Below are 18,099 nucleotides of genomic sequence, written 5' to 3' on the forward strand. Positions count from 1 at the left end.
ATTTACCTCTCAGTGTCTAGAGGCAACTTAAAAAAGTACATTCTGTGTTTTTATCATTATTTAGGCAGTTAAATACTGCACAGTATTTAGTACACCATTTTCTTTATTTTCTTCCATCATACACAAGAATACGCGTGCGTGAGTCAATGTTCGCTCGTATGTGAGGCCTTGTCGAATAGTATCCTGTAGGTGGGACATCGTGCGTGATTTGTTTTCGATGTAAACTCGCGGAGATGAACAGGCCTGATAGAACTTCTTCCTTTTTTGGTTTTTAAAATAGTAAAACAGTTGCGAATCACCCAGGTACAGTTCGGTGACAGCATTTGAAGCCATAACAATATTATTCACACGGACAATACGACACCGAGACGCGAATATCCCAATATCAAGTACAGTCATGCACACATAATGAAGATTTACATAATTTACAGGTGCCTACTGAAATTAAATAAAATTTCTCTATTCAATTTCCACCAAAATTTGACACTTATTGCAAAAATACAATATGTTACATCATAGTTACCTACCCAGTTTATAAATATTCATAAGTAGGCTAACTGAAGATTACTTAGGTACTACCACAGATAATATAATACTAGGTACTACAAAGGTAGTTAAGCACTTTTACTTGCCTATTTTCTTTCAAGTAAGTAGGTAGTACCATTAGTCAAATACCATGTACTTACCATGGGTACTTAACAAAACCACATAATAAGTAATCTTAGCATTAGTTTAATATGAAGAACATGTTGACTAAAAACTTTAGTGTACATTTATTTTATTACGTTTAGTAATTTCGTTGTATTTTAGTCCCTAAATTGATAGAACTGAAAAAAGATTAAGAAAGACCCAAGGGGGCTTGGTTCAGCGACATCAATCAATTAATTAGATTTTATCTAAAGATATTCTTGACAATAAAGTAGCCCTTGACACATATTGCTAATTATTAATTAGTTATTTACTAATTGTTTACGTAATAAATTGTACCAGTGATGTCCCTACTTCAGATAAGAATGTAATATCTAAGCAATATTGTTTATACTGCTCAAAAGTGTTGAAAGCCATCATAAAACTGTTAGAACATAGAAAAAAAACTTTTCGAACTTGGTTTAAAAAAAATAAGTAGAAATCACGTAATCAGAAAAACAATTGAACAACGTGAAAATAATCAACACAATTTAGAGACATTACGAATTTCAATTAATTTTCAGGATGTTCATTTGTTTTTTCAACTTAATGTTTTAAGATATTATTTAATTTCCTTCAGTTGTTTTAGTACTTTTTTCTATTCAGTTGTTTTAAATAAATCCACTCTACATTTCTAGTGGATAATATGAAGACCATTAATGAATGAAGTAGTCTATAGTTCGTTCGTTCGTTTCATCCGAAAGACGTCCACTGCTGGATTTCCACAAAGACCGGTCCTGCACCGCCCGCATCCAGGGCACCTCTCGCGACCTTCACCAGATCGTCGGTCCACCTAGTGGGAGGCCTGCCCACACTACGTCTTCCAGCTCGTGTCTAATTGAGACAGAAGAATGTTGTAGTCATTTAGATTATCAATCTGGTGGTCTATTGTGTTTTCTATGGGTGTGTTTTCATGGAAAATGATTCGTATTGCTTTTGTATCAAACTGTACCTCTTTATCAATACTCTGAGATATCGATAACATCATTGTAAGTGTGATTGTATCTGTATTATATCACGCAACGTCGTTTTTGGGTGTTACAAAATATGAAGTAGAGTCGACAACACTTCAGACTGTAAATTCGTTGAAAAATAAGACCTATTACAACTACATACGATGCCACAGTGTTTACGTTGATATGCCGTCATCTGTAGGTACATTATCCGGGGCTCTAAAAATCATGATAAAACATCAATGAATCTAATTGTATGATGATGAAAATGTGATACAAATCAACTTGGCCGAATGTTTCTGCTACGTATAAAATATCACTATTATTTACTTACACAAAGTAAGTAGTCACTTAAACCCTAAACTATATTCCGTTAAAGAAAAACACATCACAATCACAATATCTAACGAAAAACCATTTATTTCGATAAAACTCAAACAAGAACCAAAACAACAAAAAAAATTGCACAAACAAATTAAAAAGGAATAAGAACAATGTTTCTTAGAATTATTTAAAACTGCTCGTGGAATTGCAACGAACGTCCAAACTGACACCTGAAAATAAAATAATTTAAAATATATTAGTTACAGTACAAATAAAGATTTAAGTAGCTATTCATAAAATGCCTACTGCCTAGGTAGGTACTTACTTTCGTTGGACACGGACTGGAATTTGTCATCTCCCTGTAAAATTTTAAATTATTCCTATTTAGTAAGAAATATTAATAAAAAAAACCGACAACCTTGATTTTTGGATAAAAATGAGCTTTATGCAAATATCGGCTATAAAAATAAAAAAGAAAATATTAGAGGTGATCATAACAACACTTCATGAAACGATGCCCAAGAATAGAGGAATCAATTACTCAAGAAGTTCAAGAACAGATAGGTAGGTAGGTATATACTGTAAGTAAGATGTAATTTATATAGAGCACGTCAAAATTAAATGTTACTCGTAAATAAGTAGGTACATCTAAGTATAATAAGGTGACTGACTGACTGACATATTAATAAATTAGTGATCTATCAACGCACAGCCCAAACCACTGGACACACGTAGATGTTATGACGTAAGCATCTGTTATGAAAGGATTTTACGAAACTCCAAACCTAAGGGGGTAAAACGGGATCCACGCGTACGAAGTCGCGGGCGGCCGCTAGTAACATAATAAAATCATACAACTTACCCCGCCTACACCCATTTTCTCGTATTTCAAGGATGGTTTCAGTTTCTTCGTGTTGTTAGGCCTTGTAACAGTCCTGTGAAAAAAAGTTTGTGTTACTGCTTGGGAGTTGATCGTAGAGCATTTTTTAAAATCGAGAGGGACAGTCTTCACTTCTTCAGGTACCTATCTACACTTAGATTAATTCAGGTATCTGACCTCAACAGTACTCAATAAACTTCATTTTGAGTAGATAGTTAGGTAGATATTAGATTAGGTATCACATGAAATATTACTACAGTTTGTTAAAATAGTCATACCTGAGCAATTTCTTCCTTTGGTATCTGTCTTTGGCCTCGTTGGATTGTATCCATTCATAGCCAGTTTGTTTTCTGGGACTTATCTGTAATGTTATTATTTCAGTTATTGTCTTATTTATCTGAATTATTTACCTCGAGGACAACAGATTCTAGTTTATAACATAGATTTGGCCTTAGACTGGCTTCTGACTGGTAAGTACTATCAGGAATAATACGTTATTAATTAACTTGTTTCTTTGCGAGATCGAATCAGAAATGAGGAGATCCGTAGATAAACGAACTAAAATCGCTGACTAAGCCCGACGGATTAGCAAGCTGAAGTGGCAATAGACAGGGCACATTGTACGCAGAACTGACGGCCGATGGGGCAAAAAGGTTCTGGAATGGAGGCCGCGTACTGGAAAACGCAGCTTGGGACGTCCACCTACAAGGTGGATCGACGACATCGTAAAGGCAGCGGGGAAGCGCTGGACGCAGGCCGCAGGCCGCTACCAATCGTTAAACATGGAAAGCATTGGGGGAGGCTTATGTCCAGCAGTGGACGTCCTATGGCTGAAATGGTGATGATGTTGATGATGAATTAACTTGTTCAAATCACCTGTTTACGTGGTGAGTAACACTCATCTAGTCTCTTAGCCTTGCGATCTGAAATAATTTAAAAAACAAAGTCAATGCTATTTTACAAGTCATCTACGATTCTTCAATAAGCGAAACTGAAAATTATGATACCTACTAAATGCTAGCTGAAAATCAGACCATGCTGAAAAAGGCAGATAGAGCATGCTATAATTTTGAGACGTGTTTAGGCGCCCTGGAAAGGGCCTAAGTACTAAATAAAAGCTTTGACTTTGACTTTGAAAAGGCTAGTATCGTACAGTGTCCAAAACAGAGTACTTAGTGTGTATAATGATAATGAGGAAGATTAACTCACTTCTTCGACTCTGATGGTGGATCCTGGTCGGAGAACGTGTCTTAGATCCATTTGCTGGCTTCTGTATACAGATAATTAGTTTAATTAGGTTAATGATAAAATTAAATGAAGAGCTTCTAATGTATTACAAAATCGGAACTTTATACGTACCTGAACGAGACTGACTGGGAATAAATGTGGAGCGTAGAATTTCGAAGAGAAAAGTTCATTGTAATACCACTGGGACTGAAAATAAAGACATTGCCATTGCTATGAATTCTGAAAATATTAAATAAAGAATTGTGAATCCGTGAATTAGCATTTAGTTACCTCCAAAAGATATCTCGATGGAGACATAATGTCTTCAGCGCCTGAAAACGAAACAACAATTCAGAATTATTGAAAAAAAAAAAACAGGAAGAAACGATAGGTTTCGATAACCTTAGGTAACTTCATACAAAAGGTGTTTCAAAGATGACATCGACGGTCCCTACGTATAATAACGTATCTGAAAACGGCCAATTTTACAGGAGAGCGGTTTGAAGATTTAAACATGTGTAGCTCGCGTTCTATTTATCATACATTGATGAAATTTGGTATAATAGTTTAATATGAGGTATATTTTATAAAACATGAAGAATTATCAAAAAATAATCACAATAAGTGTATTATTTGTCATTTACTCACTTATACAACGGAAAGTTTCTAATTACAAATGACGTAAGTGGTACTTACTGACTTTTACGTTGGATTATTATGTTTGTTTAAATTATTAACTGCCACATAAGTAATTGTACACGGGAACAAAGTTCAGCTACTACTGACCGTAACTCTCACTCTAGGCCCATAGTCCTGCTCGACGAGGCATAACAGCGTCCCGCTTCGTTTTCCAGATAGTGGCATATTGGAGGCACTTCAATACCTTAAGATTCTTCCTTATCTAAGGGGTCTTTTGACTGAAGAATACCTGTAGAACCGGTAAATTTTCTTTGTCAATAGTGCCAGGCGCCGGCCAGGTTTGAAAGCATGGCAACGAGTCCAAAGATCCACATCGGTCTTTTTTGAGTTCGATCTTGTGGAACATTGAATACGACTGGGTACTAAATGGAACCCTTTTGAAGGGCATGGACATTTCAAGGTATCATCTGTCATGCAGATAGTTTCATCATTACAAGAATATCTTCATAACTTTCAGAGCCTCCCCTCCAAGGGGGAGGTAGCTTGCCTAGGCGCCACAGACGGCATTATGGTCGCCCCAGGCCAGGGACCACATAAATTGAAAGGCATCCCTGTCACCATCACCTGACGCCCACATCACTGTCAAAGCTAAGGCCCAGATCAAATATCTTAGAGTAAGGTCCTGTTAATCACCAGTGGCGCCAAGTAGTAAGCGCAAATACGATGACCTTAATTGTATATAACCAGTGGCAGCTCGCACTTTTTCTGATCCTTCGCCGTGCGTACGGAAGACAGCTTGCTTTTTCGTGGCTGCTTCCCTAATTTGGAGGTCCGAAAACTATGTCGGAAGGCTATGGAGAAAGGCCGGGAGCTCTATACTGGCACCCTCAAAAGCATGATTCTATCCCATCTAAGGCATCACCCTCGCAGGGAAGGGTAACGCTGCCCATCTTCTAAGACCTTAACAGGCCCAGAAAGTCTACAAGGCTACATCGTCGGCTTTAACGCAGCGTGAATAACGAGGTGAAAGCTCCGCCTTAGGAGGACAGAGAGGCCTTTTGACGTGAGACTTGCTAGACTGTGCTGTAGTCTAGTAGATGATAAACCACCTCGCAGTGGCTAAGTTGGGCCACCGAACCTTATTCGCACTCGTGCTGAAGTTTATGGTTGCTCGAGCGATCGCACCATGACTGGGCACGGATCCTTCGAGCCCTCCCTGTATTACGGTAGCTAGGAGCATACGACACACCATATTCTTGCGGGATAGCATAGTCAAAGCTATTTGGACGGTAACAAAACCTGGGTGGTAATGAATCACCTCTATCTGAGAAGGCAAGGTGCCGCAAGAAATTGTGGTACGATAGCGCGACTACGAACCAAGTGCATTTGAATTCGCTCCAGGGAAGGTGACAGTATGATTGCCTCCTATCTTCCTTTCTCGGTAATGGCCAACGTAATAGGGGCGTGAGGCCGCACGGAAGGCATTGCATAGATAGGCCACCACCACCGTGTGCTGACGGTGAGTGTGTGTACGGGAAATCTGTGTACTGTAATGGTCAACGTAATAGGGGCGTGAGGCCGCACGGAAGGCATTGCATAGATAGACCACCACCACCGTCTGCTGACGGTGAGTGTGGGAAATCTGTGTACTTCCAGTTGCTCTCGTCCCAACTGTCGCCGTGTCGGGAGAGGTCTTTGTCCGGAATCTCAAAGTTAGGGTATTTTTAGTGGGTATACCTCATCCTTCTGGCGGGTATGTATGCAATATCATGTAAGCATTATCATGTAATAGTAGCTTCTAAATGTAGTTAATTGAAAAATGTTACCTGCTTATACTTATTTCTAAATGCCTTATTATGCTTAATAAATAAATAAAATAAATTTTAAGTTTTTTTTCACTTGTATCTTGTATTATAAAGTAGCATAGGAGAAGAACTTGGTTGGTTTGAGTCTAATAAATGATCCTAGATACTTCAGTGGTGTTGTATATCATATTTTATATTGATTTGTCTTCACTATTATCTCCACCAGATATTGCTAAAATACAATTTCTCAGCGTGAAACACCGTTACTGGCACTAACTTATAGACATAAAACAAACTTTTCCAAAGTAAAACATTTGTAGTGGCAGTTACGGCTATAAGATACTTTAATTTTCCGACGTAAAAATAGGTAAGTGCCACCTACTTCTAATAGTAACTTTAATTTTCCCTAGTAAAACAACGCAACTACCTTATGCCTACAGTTAATTGATTAATTTGCCGTTGGTATAATGTTGAGTGACATAAATTAAGTCAGAAACCATAATAATACCTATTTCCTTCATAAATTACGCATCAATTTACTCGATCTGCGCGAATGAAAATGGCAGTTGCGGGGCTGGGCGCGCGGAGTAAGGCATGCGGTCCAACGTAAAATTTCTTAACTCCCACTAATGCAATTTTACTGCGGAAATCGTTCTAATTTTGTAGTTGCGGGATTTGTTTTTTGACGTTTTAAGGTTCAATTTGAATAAAATCTGTATGTTTTTTTAACTGAGCCGTAACTGTTGGGTGCTCTGAAGGTTTTGCAAACAAAAACGGCAAATCACGGAACTGGTAGATACTGAATTGTACGTAGGGACCGTCGACATGATCTCTACTCGTTCAAAAAAGAATTAATCCAACGGGGTATGTTTGAGATATTACCCGTGGGAATAATCTGCGCGTGACTCCTAAAAGTCACAATCCTGCCTTCAGTCTTGACAGCTTTGCTCTTCTTCATCTCCATCGCTTGATCTCCGATAGTGAATTTCCTTTCTTTCCTCTCTACGCTCGGGTCTTTCAAGTTTTTGTCAAAGGTGATCTCCTTAGTTGCTGTCTTCTTCTCTATTAATGGACTCCACCAGTCCTTTGTGGTTGTACTGACGTCACAGAGTCTAGGCCTGTGGGAGAAATTGATAACGATTGAATTTCGATGCGATAGAGCTTGAGTTTCGGTACGTGATCGAATTAGAAATGAGAGATTTGTAACCAACTCAGCCTGCAGAATTGCCAAACTTAAGTGGCAGAAGGCAGGACACAGCTTAAGAACTGATAGCCGTTGGGGCAGAAAAGTTATGGAGTGGCGACCACGGACCAAAAAATGCTATGTGGGCAGACCTCACACTTGGTGGACAGACCTCAACCGTATTTTTGTAAAATATTAACTAGATATTTAAAATCTTGGCCTTGATGACGGCATGGCAAGCTAAAAATTTGGGGATCTTAATGTTAATTAACTAACTACAAAACTACAATAGACGTATTGTGGAACTAAATGTAGAGTCTGACTTGCTACATCGTACATGGACACTATAGGTACCTATCAGTTCCAGTACACTGGTTAGCTTTGGTGACCACGCTGACTTTGGTCCTTTTCTTCCTCTTCTTAGGTTTTCCATCGATGTAGGCCAGGCTGCATATAGTGCAGTCAGTGACGGTCGGGTCGCTTCTGATGGACGAACTGAGGATTGTGTCGCTGCCAGAACAACTGCTTGATGTGTACTCGAAGATTTCTCTTTGGAGATTCTCTAAAAGGGGAAAGGGGGTAAGTTCGAGTGGAATCCGAGGATATTAAAAGGCATACGAGAAAATACTTGTTAATGATGTAGAAACAGAAATTAAAGTGTATTTTTGGAGATGAATATGAAGTAATGGGTGACGAAATTTTAAAGTTTTATTTTAAAGAGACGAAACTGATATTGATCAGTAATTAAAGTCGGTGATGAAATACGTGGAAATTTTGAACCTTTCAGGAGCGAATTATGAGGCAGACAACAGTATATCTTTATTTTAAAAGAAAACCAAAAAAACTGCAATAAAATCATTTGAATTTTGAAATCATCAGACTTCTCAAGTAACTTTCTTGACATAACTAAAAGCGCCCCAAAAATATAAAAGTAAACGAATTGAAAAAGTTACCATCACGTGCGGTGATGAATTCTTTCAACAACTTCATTTGGCTGGAGCCTAAAAACGAGAAAAGCGTGAGATACCACCACGTCTTGATATCCAAAAGGCAGCTTGAACTTACTGTCGTCTGTGTAGTACACGTATTGTGTAGCGCATGTGCAGGTTTCTTTGGCTGCAGATATTTCTCGGGCTTCACCTGGAACAATAACTCTTCCGTTTTCCAACAGTTCGATGTCAAGAAAGGCACGATCATGGTTTAGAAAATACACATAAATCCAGTTTGCATAGACTTCAAGCTTGAATCAAGCGTCCGAAAAAAGGAGATTTCGTTTTGTGCAGGGCACGTTAATCGGCCCGATTAAGCATGTAAACAAATCTGACACTAGATTCTAGACAACCCTTAACGATTTAAAAGAAGCACAGATGAATTTGTGATTGACCAGTATTATTTTTCTGATAATCTGGTTGACTTTACCTATTCAACAAACAGAGAAACTTCAAGGAATATGATTTTTCTATTCTCGGATAACTTTCAGGCTGATTTTTGTCAGTCTAATTCCCAAAATGATTACCCTATATGGCAGAAATTAGCATAATTATTATTTATGTGACAAACCTTTGCCCAAGATACTTACTGCAAACACATCTGCATGGACAGTCTTCTGACTCGATATTGTTGACTGACCGTTTGATACCACTTGGCTTTTTACTAGGTGATATTACTCTAGATTGAACAGATTTAGCTGAAGTAGTTCGTACTACGTCTGGTTTCGTCATCATCGCTTTATTAGACTTAACACTCGTCGCTGAAGTTTTAGATCGTTTCGTCGGGGTTATTATCTTGGGAACGAATTTTTCATTCGAATCAGTGGTGTCTGATGAATCTGGTTCATTTGATTTGATAATTTTGGTTGGTGTTCGTTGAATTTCTTTGAATTTTGACGCATTTGATTTGATGTCTTTTTTAGAAGGTTGCGTCTGCATGCCTTGGTTTTGCATACGCTTCAGGAATTCCAAAGCAGATTTGCAACCACTGAAAAGAAAGTTAGATAGAGATTACTGTTTACAAGCGAGTCCAACTAAGCAGTAGGAAGAAAGCGAGGAACAAAATAATTTATAGTTAATACTTGGACTATTTTTACTAACCAAATGTATTGGGTTCCTTCGGCGACCATTGGATCTTTTTCCAATCTTTTATCTGTAAATTTTAGAATATCAAATTAGGCTGCAATTTCATAGGATCAAGAAGAAGCCTCAATCATAAAGTACGTAGTTAAGCTACCTGTTACTTTTGTCTTAGATTTTCTTTGGCTGGTCATCACTTCTTCATTAACTGCAATACATTTATGATTATAATGATAATATTATGAGCAATAAGATGTTTCATTCTTTCTTTGATTACAGGTTACTCAAAAAAGGTGTCTCAATTTCTAAGAATATCCGCAAATTTTCAAATCTCACCAGATTTCTTCAAAGTTCTTTTACTTGATTCCGTATTAGTTTCTTGATTCACTTTCTTTGCACTTTTAGTCTTTAGACCTTCAGTTGCTGCAAATTATAATATTATTATTGCTTCATAATAATCAAAATTACATGAATAGTTTATGCGACATGATTACCTGTCAATTTCGTTAAACTTTTGCTCAGTACATTTTTTATATCTTTATTTGCTGCAAAAGACAAGTTTATGATGGATAACTCTGACTGTGAAGCATTTTTTACTTTCTAACTATTGTAACATTGGTTAAGTTATTTTGTTAAATTTTATTAATAGTCATAGCATTACCTGATCTTAGCTTTTCGATGCTTTTTTTAACAATGGCTTTTATCTCATCTGAAGCTGAAACAAAAGAATGAGTTGTATATTTTGTTATTAATGACGTAGATTAATTATTATGACCTACATGAGTAAATAATTAATTACCGGAGGTTTTCTTGTTAACTTTATCGGCAATAACATAGTGGTTGTCTTCTGGAAAGAGTATTTTTATAAAATGAGATATTTTTAAGAATCTGTATAAGTAGCATCAATAGCATATCAGTCAGTATCCTTACCCTTTAACTTCAGTATGCTTCCTTCCTGGTCATCTGCGAAATTTTCTTTGACTGTAAAGTTAACACTAGTTGAAAAATCCGATATATTGAACAGTTTTATAAGATTGTAAATATGTACTTACCTGCTTTTCTCTCAGTTTGTACTTCTGCATGAGCTGAAAATCGTAAGAATAAAATACATAGTAAAAATCACACACAATCTAAAACAATAAGAAGACAATCTTACCGGATTTCTTTACCACACTTGTGTTAGATCCTGTTTTTCTATCTCTCATAACTGCAATAAAGTAAAGAAGATAATTATTTAGCAGGTCTTGTATAACTAGTATTAGATTACAAAATTTCAGGATTCTCTGCTACGTAAAGTGTGATCTAATTATAACAGACGCAAGGTTTAATATATTTTTTTACTTACTGACAGTAGTAGACTTTTTTACAGAGGATTTTTCCCTTTGATTTTCCCTTTGAGCAGTTTCGTTTATTGGATTGGTTTGTTGAACTGCTACTGGTGGAGCCACTTTTTTCAGCTCTATGCAAGGACAGGAATCTTTGTCTGACAATTAAAAACATTTAATTTTGATTTAATTTGTAAAGGTTACTAGGTAGTCTAGTCTCCATTCGCATTTAATCTTTTTACTACTAATATTATAATAAAGGCATAATTTTTCGACATACTCGTACAAAATCATAATATCTAACTCAGTTCTTCACTAAAATAACATTTCTTATTGAACGAAGTGTTCTATTAATATTGTTGAGTTTGTTAAAATTTCATATTTTAATTGATGTAGGTATAGTATATCTAATTACCCTTTAACTCGTGATTTTTGCGTCTTTCGTATGATCCAGTTTTCGTTCCAGGTTTCGGGTATTTTTCAGTTGCCATAGAACCTTTATCAGTATTTGTTTTGGCGTTCTCTATAGAAATTTTCTTTTTGGCTGCTGAGTCCTTATCCTTCTCAAAAGTCTTAGAGGCCACTAAGACCACCGTTGGACCTCCGTGGGACATGACTTTTGGTGCTAAGCAATCACAGGAGTCTAAAAACAAAATGTTTAAGTTGTTTACTTTGAAACTTTTAAGATTAATGGATGGCCTTTGATTATACTCACCAGAATCATCCAATCCGGCCTTTTTAGCTAGAAATTAAAACGTTTTACTAAGTCATATTACTATTACAAAACAGGACAAAATAGTATTTAAGAATGGCGGTACTTACGATCTGCAGTGTTGATATTTTTGTCCTCTAAAACACAATAATAATATATCAAATGTACAATAAAACATGAAATCCATTTTATTTTATTTCTAGAAGCCTTTTCAGTGCACTACTCTAACAAGCTAACTATATAATAACTAATTAACTTGCTAGTCATTTCTTCTCAAAGATTGAAAATGAAAAAGGTTCCAAAATAGTGCCCTAGGGTATACCTTTGCATAATAGAAAAACTATGAATAATTCATATTGGAATTCTTCATAAAATGTTAACTAAGAGTTATTAATAAACATGTGGCTAAAACGTAACGGGATTATTTAATTTTGTACTCACCTTGTTTTCTAAAACTCTGTGTGATAGCATCCCTTTTATCTATATCTTTTTTATTGGAACAAAAGCTTCTAATGAACGTTACTGAGCTTTCATATCTGAAAAGAAGTTTAGTATAATTTTTAAAATCCATTGCATTTTATTATTAAACACATTAAGAAAAATATGACCCATAGTAGCTCCTTGGGAGACACCTTTACGATATGGAACTTACCTAGAACGTATACCATCCGATACAACTCTGTAAACGTTGAAAAACCATTCTTTAATCAATCTGCAAAGATTGTGAAACTTTAAATTTTGTATAGTCTGGTCTGTGAGCACGTAGAATTTTGTCCAATGACCCCAAGCTACCCATCCTTATCGCTCGCGCGACATTATGTTGCTGTCGCGCTCGCACACTCACTGCGGGCTCCCGTCGCACAGTCGCGACAGCAATATAATTACGTGCGAGCGATAAGGATGGTAGCTTGGGGTCATTGGACAAAATTCTACGTGCTCACAGACCGGGCTTTAGACATCAAAAATTTAAAGTTGTATGCAAATTCATACCTTGTTATCTCCATGAATTTCTTTTTACAGACACTTTGATGGCTGTCCTCGAATAGTTTGTCAAAACATAATAAAAAATCTTCAGTACAAGTGCTGCACGGTGATTCAGCTGTAATTTTTCACACAATTTTATAATCATTAGTGAAAATGAAAATAATATTGCTTGTGATAGTCTAACTTACTGCGGATTTGACCGTCATTGCTTGTGTGCTTCTTCGCTTTAATTATAGTTTTACTTTGTTTTTGCTAAAAAAAAAAGATTGACAAAACAAGTAGGTATATTTCTTAAGAATAACGAACCGTAATAATGTTTATTGGGCTAAATTTTCAAACGTTAGATTTTAAGAAGACATTTGATAAACTTACTTGATCGGAATCCATTCCCCAAAAGATGTCGTCTTTAAAACTGTAAATAAGATGCACAATCTATTGAAAGAAAAAGATTAGGTACGAGATGAATACGAAAAGATAAAACTTACTCTTCAAGCTTTTGAAAATCGTCGTTGCCAATGGATTCATAGAATTTTAGTCGTCTTGTTATGTCAGTTGAACTGTTTCTTTCTGCGAATAATTAGACAAAAATATAAAGCTTTTCAAAAAGGAGTTCTAGATGCTACTATTATTTTTGTGTAGTGTATTTACCACTTTCCTTTGTGAGAATTTTATTGGTTGTTCTAAATATTTTTTCCATAAATGAGGATGATGAGGAATCACTCAGTAATCTGAATCCAATCGTTTTCCACAAATCACTGAACGTCATTCCATTCTTGAGGTGCTTACCTGGAAACATCATCTTTTTGATGTATGTGTTTATTTGGATTTTAGTACATAGGCATAAATAGATAGAGTTAAAAAGCTATACCCCACCTCTGTACGTATTCTTTTTCGTAAAAATGAACTTACTATTTCGAGATGTTTCAATTATATCATCACTTTGGAAGGTTCCTCGTAGTTGTTTATTGACAACTGGCTCAATATTTAGATTGATCTCTTTATGGAATAACTTTTTATCCTGAAAACATGTAGAATTAGGAAACAGTTTATTAAAAATAAGATCATATTGTTTAACAGACACTTTACCGATTTATTCTTTGAAGTACTGTTAATTACTGCAACCGCCTCACTGATTTCTGGTTTCGTATTAATTTTATCACCATCCTGTTTGCACTGACGTTTGATCCAATCTTGCTCAGCCAAATACGCAGAAATTCTGTACTTTCTTGTATCTTCACTGTCATTTCCGTCACTTTTAAGATAAACATCCTCAGATTTGGTGTGTTTCAGTTTTTTCTTCTTTCTACGTTTGTATTTTTTTATGTCCGCTGAAGGAGCAGCATTTTGGGCATCACCGTTCCCCAGACAATTCAAACTTTTATTAGCTTTCGAAGCTTTGTGAAACCCAGTAAATAAATTGCGAAATTTTCTTAAACCACGGCAGGAGATTTCAGGTGGTTTTATAGATACGTTTTCTTTTGTATCCTTCTTTGCGTTATCATTGTTTTTCTTTTTCGATTTCTTTTTATTGTTTTTATCTTTTTTGGCATTCTTTTTGTCATTTGCAGGTGGTTCTTTGGCATTTGATTTATTCTTTCGTGAACTCTTTTTGTTATTATTATTAGATTGTAATACCTTTTCTACGTTAACATTGGTGCCCTTTAGACTGATACTATAAGTGCTAGATTTGGCTATTACATTGAGGACACTTTTTGCTAAATTACTTGATTTTTTAGCTGTACGGTGTTTGGATTTATTGTTTTTGGAGGCAGAGCTATCATTTTTAGAGTATTTTTTATTTTTACCTTTTACAAACCACTTAGCTCTGTGAGAGTGAAGACTTTTCCCTTTAATTTTAGTATCTTTTGCAATAGGATTAAGTGAATCAACATTTTTTGTTATTTCACCTTGCTGTGGACGTTTATTAATATCCTTTTGTTTTTGATCTTGAATTTTTCGTATACAATCATGATGATTACGACAATATTCGCTATTACAGTATTCGCAATTTACTAAATATTGTCTTTCGTGTATGGGTCGTCTATCATTCATTAAATTTTTCATATGTCTAACTAGCAAGGCTTTCTTGATGATGGCCTTATTGTGATCTTTTGGATCATTTTGCATTCCATTATCTGATACTGATGGAAGATCTGGTTCCATACTATCTTGACTAATATTTTTATCAGTTTTTGAAAATATACTGCGCGTATATTTTACTACTTTACTTGAAAAAGAGAGGTCACTTATCCTTCTTTCGCTTACACTAAAACACTGTGAAGAAAATATTGTTTAGTTACTTCTATTGTAGCTAAAAAGTAGCAGATGAAAAACGTTTCAATTTCGCTACTACTTACAGAGCGATTTGATTGGCTTAGAAAGTCGTGTGAAGCTTCATCGTCATCTTCGCTTCCATCAGAACCTCTAAAAACAACAATCAAATATTTTAACTACTTTTCCTTACATAATAATGCAGCATTCCTAAACAGCCAGATTTAAAGAATTATAAGACTGGTATTGTCTTCTCAACACCAGCCGATTAACTTGTTCCAAGTTGTGTAGGGCAAGCTTCAAGGGGCCTATATTATGCTAATTACATAATTTGAATTTTCATATGCAGTTAGATGTCTACAATATTATCTACATTACATTAATTTACGGTGTGCAAAACTTACTTTTCCAAGCTCACGTCGCTAAAATCTCCGTAATCCTTTGGTGATAAGCAAATCGTACACAGTTCGCCGATGTCCGCAAAGCAACTAGTGCAATACACTCCGGGACAGTCTGATGTTCTACATCTGCAAAATGACGCTTTCTTTCATCATCATTATAATCAACATTACCAAAAGTCATTTTAGTCTCCTTCACTTTATTTTTCATTAAATTAAATTTCCTGATTTCTCATTTAAAGAATTTATTCATCACAATCGTCGATCGTGTAGGTATTGAATGATGCTGAACGCAAACCTGATAAGCTCAGTGTCCTCCCTGGCAGCGTATTGTGTCGTTCCACATAGAAGACAGTGTCTTTCCTCTGGGTTTGTCCCGAGAAGGGCTCGCAAACAAGAAGATCTAGAAAGGGAGAATCATTGAGTCTAATTTTCATATTCTGACTACTACTATACGGACAACCGTCATAAGTATCCTACTTGATTATCAAAATAGATGTGATTTCCCTGTTTGTATAATGAAGCCATGCAAAGACATGACTCACGTGTCACGAGTTCACGACTTCACGTGGCTAAATCAAATTCTACTAAATCAGGTCAGCAGATGGATGCTTTAGTAAAAGTATAGAAGAATAATAAGTACTAACGGTATAAGCTCATTCAACCATCGTCGAAAAGTCAGGCTTCCTTCAGTTCTATATTTGTATGTACGATGGAGTTTTCTTCTTGCGAACTTCATAAAACCTCCTATAATGCAAAATTAATTATGTGATTTGAAAGATACCTACTCGTATTTTTGAGTGGCATATATGGTCATGATGTAAAGGAACTTGAAGATTACAAAAATTACAGCTTTCAGAACACTCCTGGACTGATACTTACTGCCTCAATGTAATTATTTTGTAGTCATATTTTTTCATCCTGTCCTGGGTGAATCTTCGCTGAGAGCTTACAGTCCTTTATACTTACTATATTTTAATTATTTAATACATAATGTGCTTGTTCCTAATAAATGTGATCATCATATTTTTAAAACGATTGACAAGTTATTTTATATTAGCATACAATAGACGCTCAAATTATTGAGAAAGGTACAAAGGTGAGAAAACAAAGATGGACAAAAAACTTTGAAGGGGACCTTGATGAAAATTTACTTAATGTAGATACAAAATACAGATTAAAATGTGTGTTTATTATTGTAGCTTATGTAATAGTTTGAGCAGGTACCACGTTAACTGTGGTAGAGCAAGACAATATTATGCGACATTTTTTTCTTATCAAGCAAAAGCTGTAGACAAACGTCGCGTCGTTTCAACCAGAAGCTGTCCAGTGCTGGACAAAAACTTTCCCAAGGATTTTTACTACAACCGGACCTTTTCATGACCTTCACCAGATTGTCGGTTTACCTGACACAACGTTTTCGGTTCAGGGTCACCTATCTAGAACTTTTCAGTCTCAATGGCCATCAGTTCTACGAGGTAGGTGCTCCGCCTACTGCCTTAAGTTTGGTTACAAGACAAGGATAAATATAAAATATTATGTCCTGAACTATAACATTTACAGCTTACATACCTCTAGTCCTCAAAATATGGGTGTAAAGCCAGTCAGCGCGAACTTTCGCTCTTTCAGGCTGGTAGTGTCCCATGACTACATGACGTAACCGAAGACCATAAGGCTCGAACATCGCGAAGAACCATAGCAAGAAGATCAGCACCCCTGCAAATATACCCTTGAGGTAGTGAAATCGGATTTTGGTTGGTTCAGGCCTTGTTCACAGAAAAGGGCAAATATTCTGAGACTAGAGAAACATTCGTTTGTTTCAACCAAATGACTACTGCTGTACTCCTCCAAGGATTTCCACGAAGACCGGTCCTGCGCTGCTTGCATCCAGGTTTTCTCGCGACTTTTACCAGAACGTCCGTCCACCTAGTGGGTAGGCCACCCACACTGTCTTTCACCTTTCAAGATTGTTTCTGCCCCAGCGGCCATCAGCTCTATCGAGCTATGTGGTGTGTAAGATTTTCCTGTGGATGTCCTTATTTCTGATTTGGTCACGAAGGGAAACTCCGAGCATAGCATGCTCCATTGCCCTTTGAGTAATAGCCAACATTGTGGGTATGAAATTGGATTACTCACCAATTTGAGTGTACCGTTTGAAGTCTGGTGGGTGAGGGTTGGGAAGGCACGATACAGGAGTAGAGGCAGGAAATTCCAAAAGAACACCGAATGAGACCAGTAATGACTTGAGAAGATCTGCTGTAGGACCAGACCCTGATATGTGTGCTCCAGCAGTAGGATGACCAGCTAAAATATAGAAGATCAAAATTACCCTTAATTTTTCAAGAATAATTTTAGTAGATTCAAGAGAGATCCAAAAGTATGGTGTTTTTCATCATCATCATTTCAGCCACAGCAAACATTGCATAACTAAGTAAATATTGGCCTCCCCCAACGATTTCCATATTGCCCAGTTGGTAGAGACCTGCATTCAGCGCCTTCCTATAAGCTATGAGGTCTTCGATCCACCTTATCGATGGACGTCTCACGCAGCGTTTTCCGGTACTTTGCCTCCACTCCAGAACCTTGCTGCCCCATCGACTGTCAGTAGTGCGTACTATGTGCCCTGCGCATTGCCATTTCAG

At 36.5% G+C, this 18,099-nt stretch overlaps 1 protein-coding gene across 3 annotated transcripts in view; it reads right to left on the bottom strand.

Moving 5' to 3' along the window:
• Positions 1–2,034: 2,034 nt before the first annotated feature.
• The window catches only part of LOC135083679 (uncharacterized), a 32,152-nt gene continuing 16,087 nt past the window's right edge, over positions 2,035–18,099 (bottom strand). Inside the window, exons 8-48 of one of the 3 annotated variants that reach the window (XM_063978390.1) lie at positions 17,594–17,761; positions 17,030–17,173; positions 16,105–16,204; positions 15,756–15,860; positions 15,464–15,586; positions 15,146–15,212; positions 13,875–15,062; positions 13,698–13,806; positions 13,437–13,574; positions 13,274–13,355; positions 13,161–13,200; positions 12,977–13,040; positions 12,795–12,903; positions 12,457–12,483; positions 12,246–12,340; positions 11,915–11,941; positions 11,808–11,834; positions 11,508–11,735; positions 11,113–11,250; positions 10,924–10,974; positions 10,820–10,852; positions 10,698–10,748; positions 10,567–10,614; positions 10,429–10,482; positions 10,262–10,312; positions 10,104–10,190; positions 9,925–9,975; positions 9,789–9,840; positions 9,278–9,675; positions 8,764–8,838; positions 8,652–8,699; positions 8,053–8,260; positions 7,398–7,633; positions 4,363–4,403; positions 4,204–4,278; positions 4,054–4,114; positions 3,721–3,767; positions 3,123–3,205; positions 2,827–2,899; positions 2,290–2,323; positions 2,035–2,194 (exon numbers count right to left, since the gene is read on the bottom strand). In XM_063978390.1, the coding sequence (XP_063834460.1) occupies positions 2,148–2,194; positions 2,290–2,323; positions 2,827–2,899; positions 3,123–3,205; positions 3,721–3,767; positions 4,054–4,114; positions 4,204–4,278; positions 4,363–4,403; positions 7,398–7,633; positions 8,053–8,260; positions 8,652–8,699; positions 8,764–8,838; positions 9,278–9,675; positions 9,789–9,840; positions 9,925–9,975; positions 10,104–10,190; positions 10,262–10,312; positions 10,429–10,482; positions 10,567–10,614; positions 10,698–10,748; positions 10,820–10,852; positions 10,924–10,974; positions 11,113–11,250; positions 11,508–11,735; positions 11,808–11,834; positions 11,915–11,941; positions 12,246–12,340; positions 12,457–12,483; positions 12,795–12,903; positions 12,977–13,040; positions 13,161–13,200; positions 13,274–13,355; positions 13,437–13,574; positions 13,698–13,806; positions 13,875–15,062; positions 15,146–15,212; positions 15,464–15,586; positions 15,756–15,860; positions 16,105–16,204; positions 17,030–17,173; positions 17,594–17,761 (4,883 nt within the window). In that variant the 3' untranslated portion in view covers positions 2,035–2,147. Of the gene's footprint in view, positions 2,195–2,289; positions 2,324–2,826; positions 2,900–3,122; positions 3,206–3,720; positions 3,768–4,053; positions 4,115–4,203; positions 4,279–4,362; positions 4,404–7,397; positions 7,634–8,052; positions 8,261–8,651; positions 8,700–8,763; positions 8,839–9,277; positions 9,676–9,788; positions 9,841–9,924; positions 9,976–10,103; positions 10,191–10,261; positions 10,313–10,428; positions 10,483–10,566; positions 10,615–10,697; positions 10,749–10,819; positions 10,853–10,923; positions 10,975–11,112; positions 11,251–11,507; positions 11,736–11,807; positions 11,835–11,914; positions 11,942–12,245; positions 12,341–12,456; positions 12,517–12,794; positions 12,904–12,976; positions 13,041–13,160; positions 13,201–13,273; positions 13,356–13,436; positions 13,575–13,697; positions 13,807–13,874; positions 15,063–15,145; positions 15,213–15,463; positions 15,587–15,755; positions 15,861–16,104; positions 16,205–17,029; positions 17,174–17,593; positions 17,762–18,099 lie in introns of all 3 variants that reach the window. The other 2 variants (XM_063978389.1, XM_063978391.1) reach the window with 2 other exon arrangements.

Source organism: Ostrinia nubilalis, chromosome 24 (genome assembly GCF_963855985.1).
Source record: "Ostrinia nubilalis chromosome 24, ilOstNubi1.1, whole genome shotgun sequence".
Classification (NCBI taxonomy): Eukaryota; Metazoa; Arthropoda; class Insecta; order Lepidoptera; family Crambidae; genus Ostrinia; species Ostrinia nubilalis.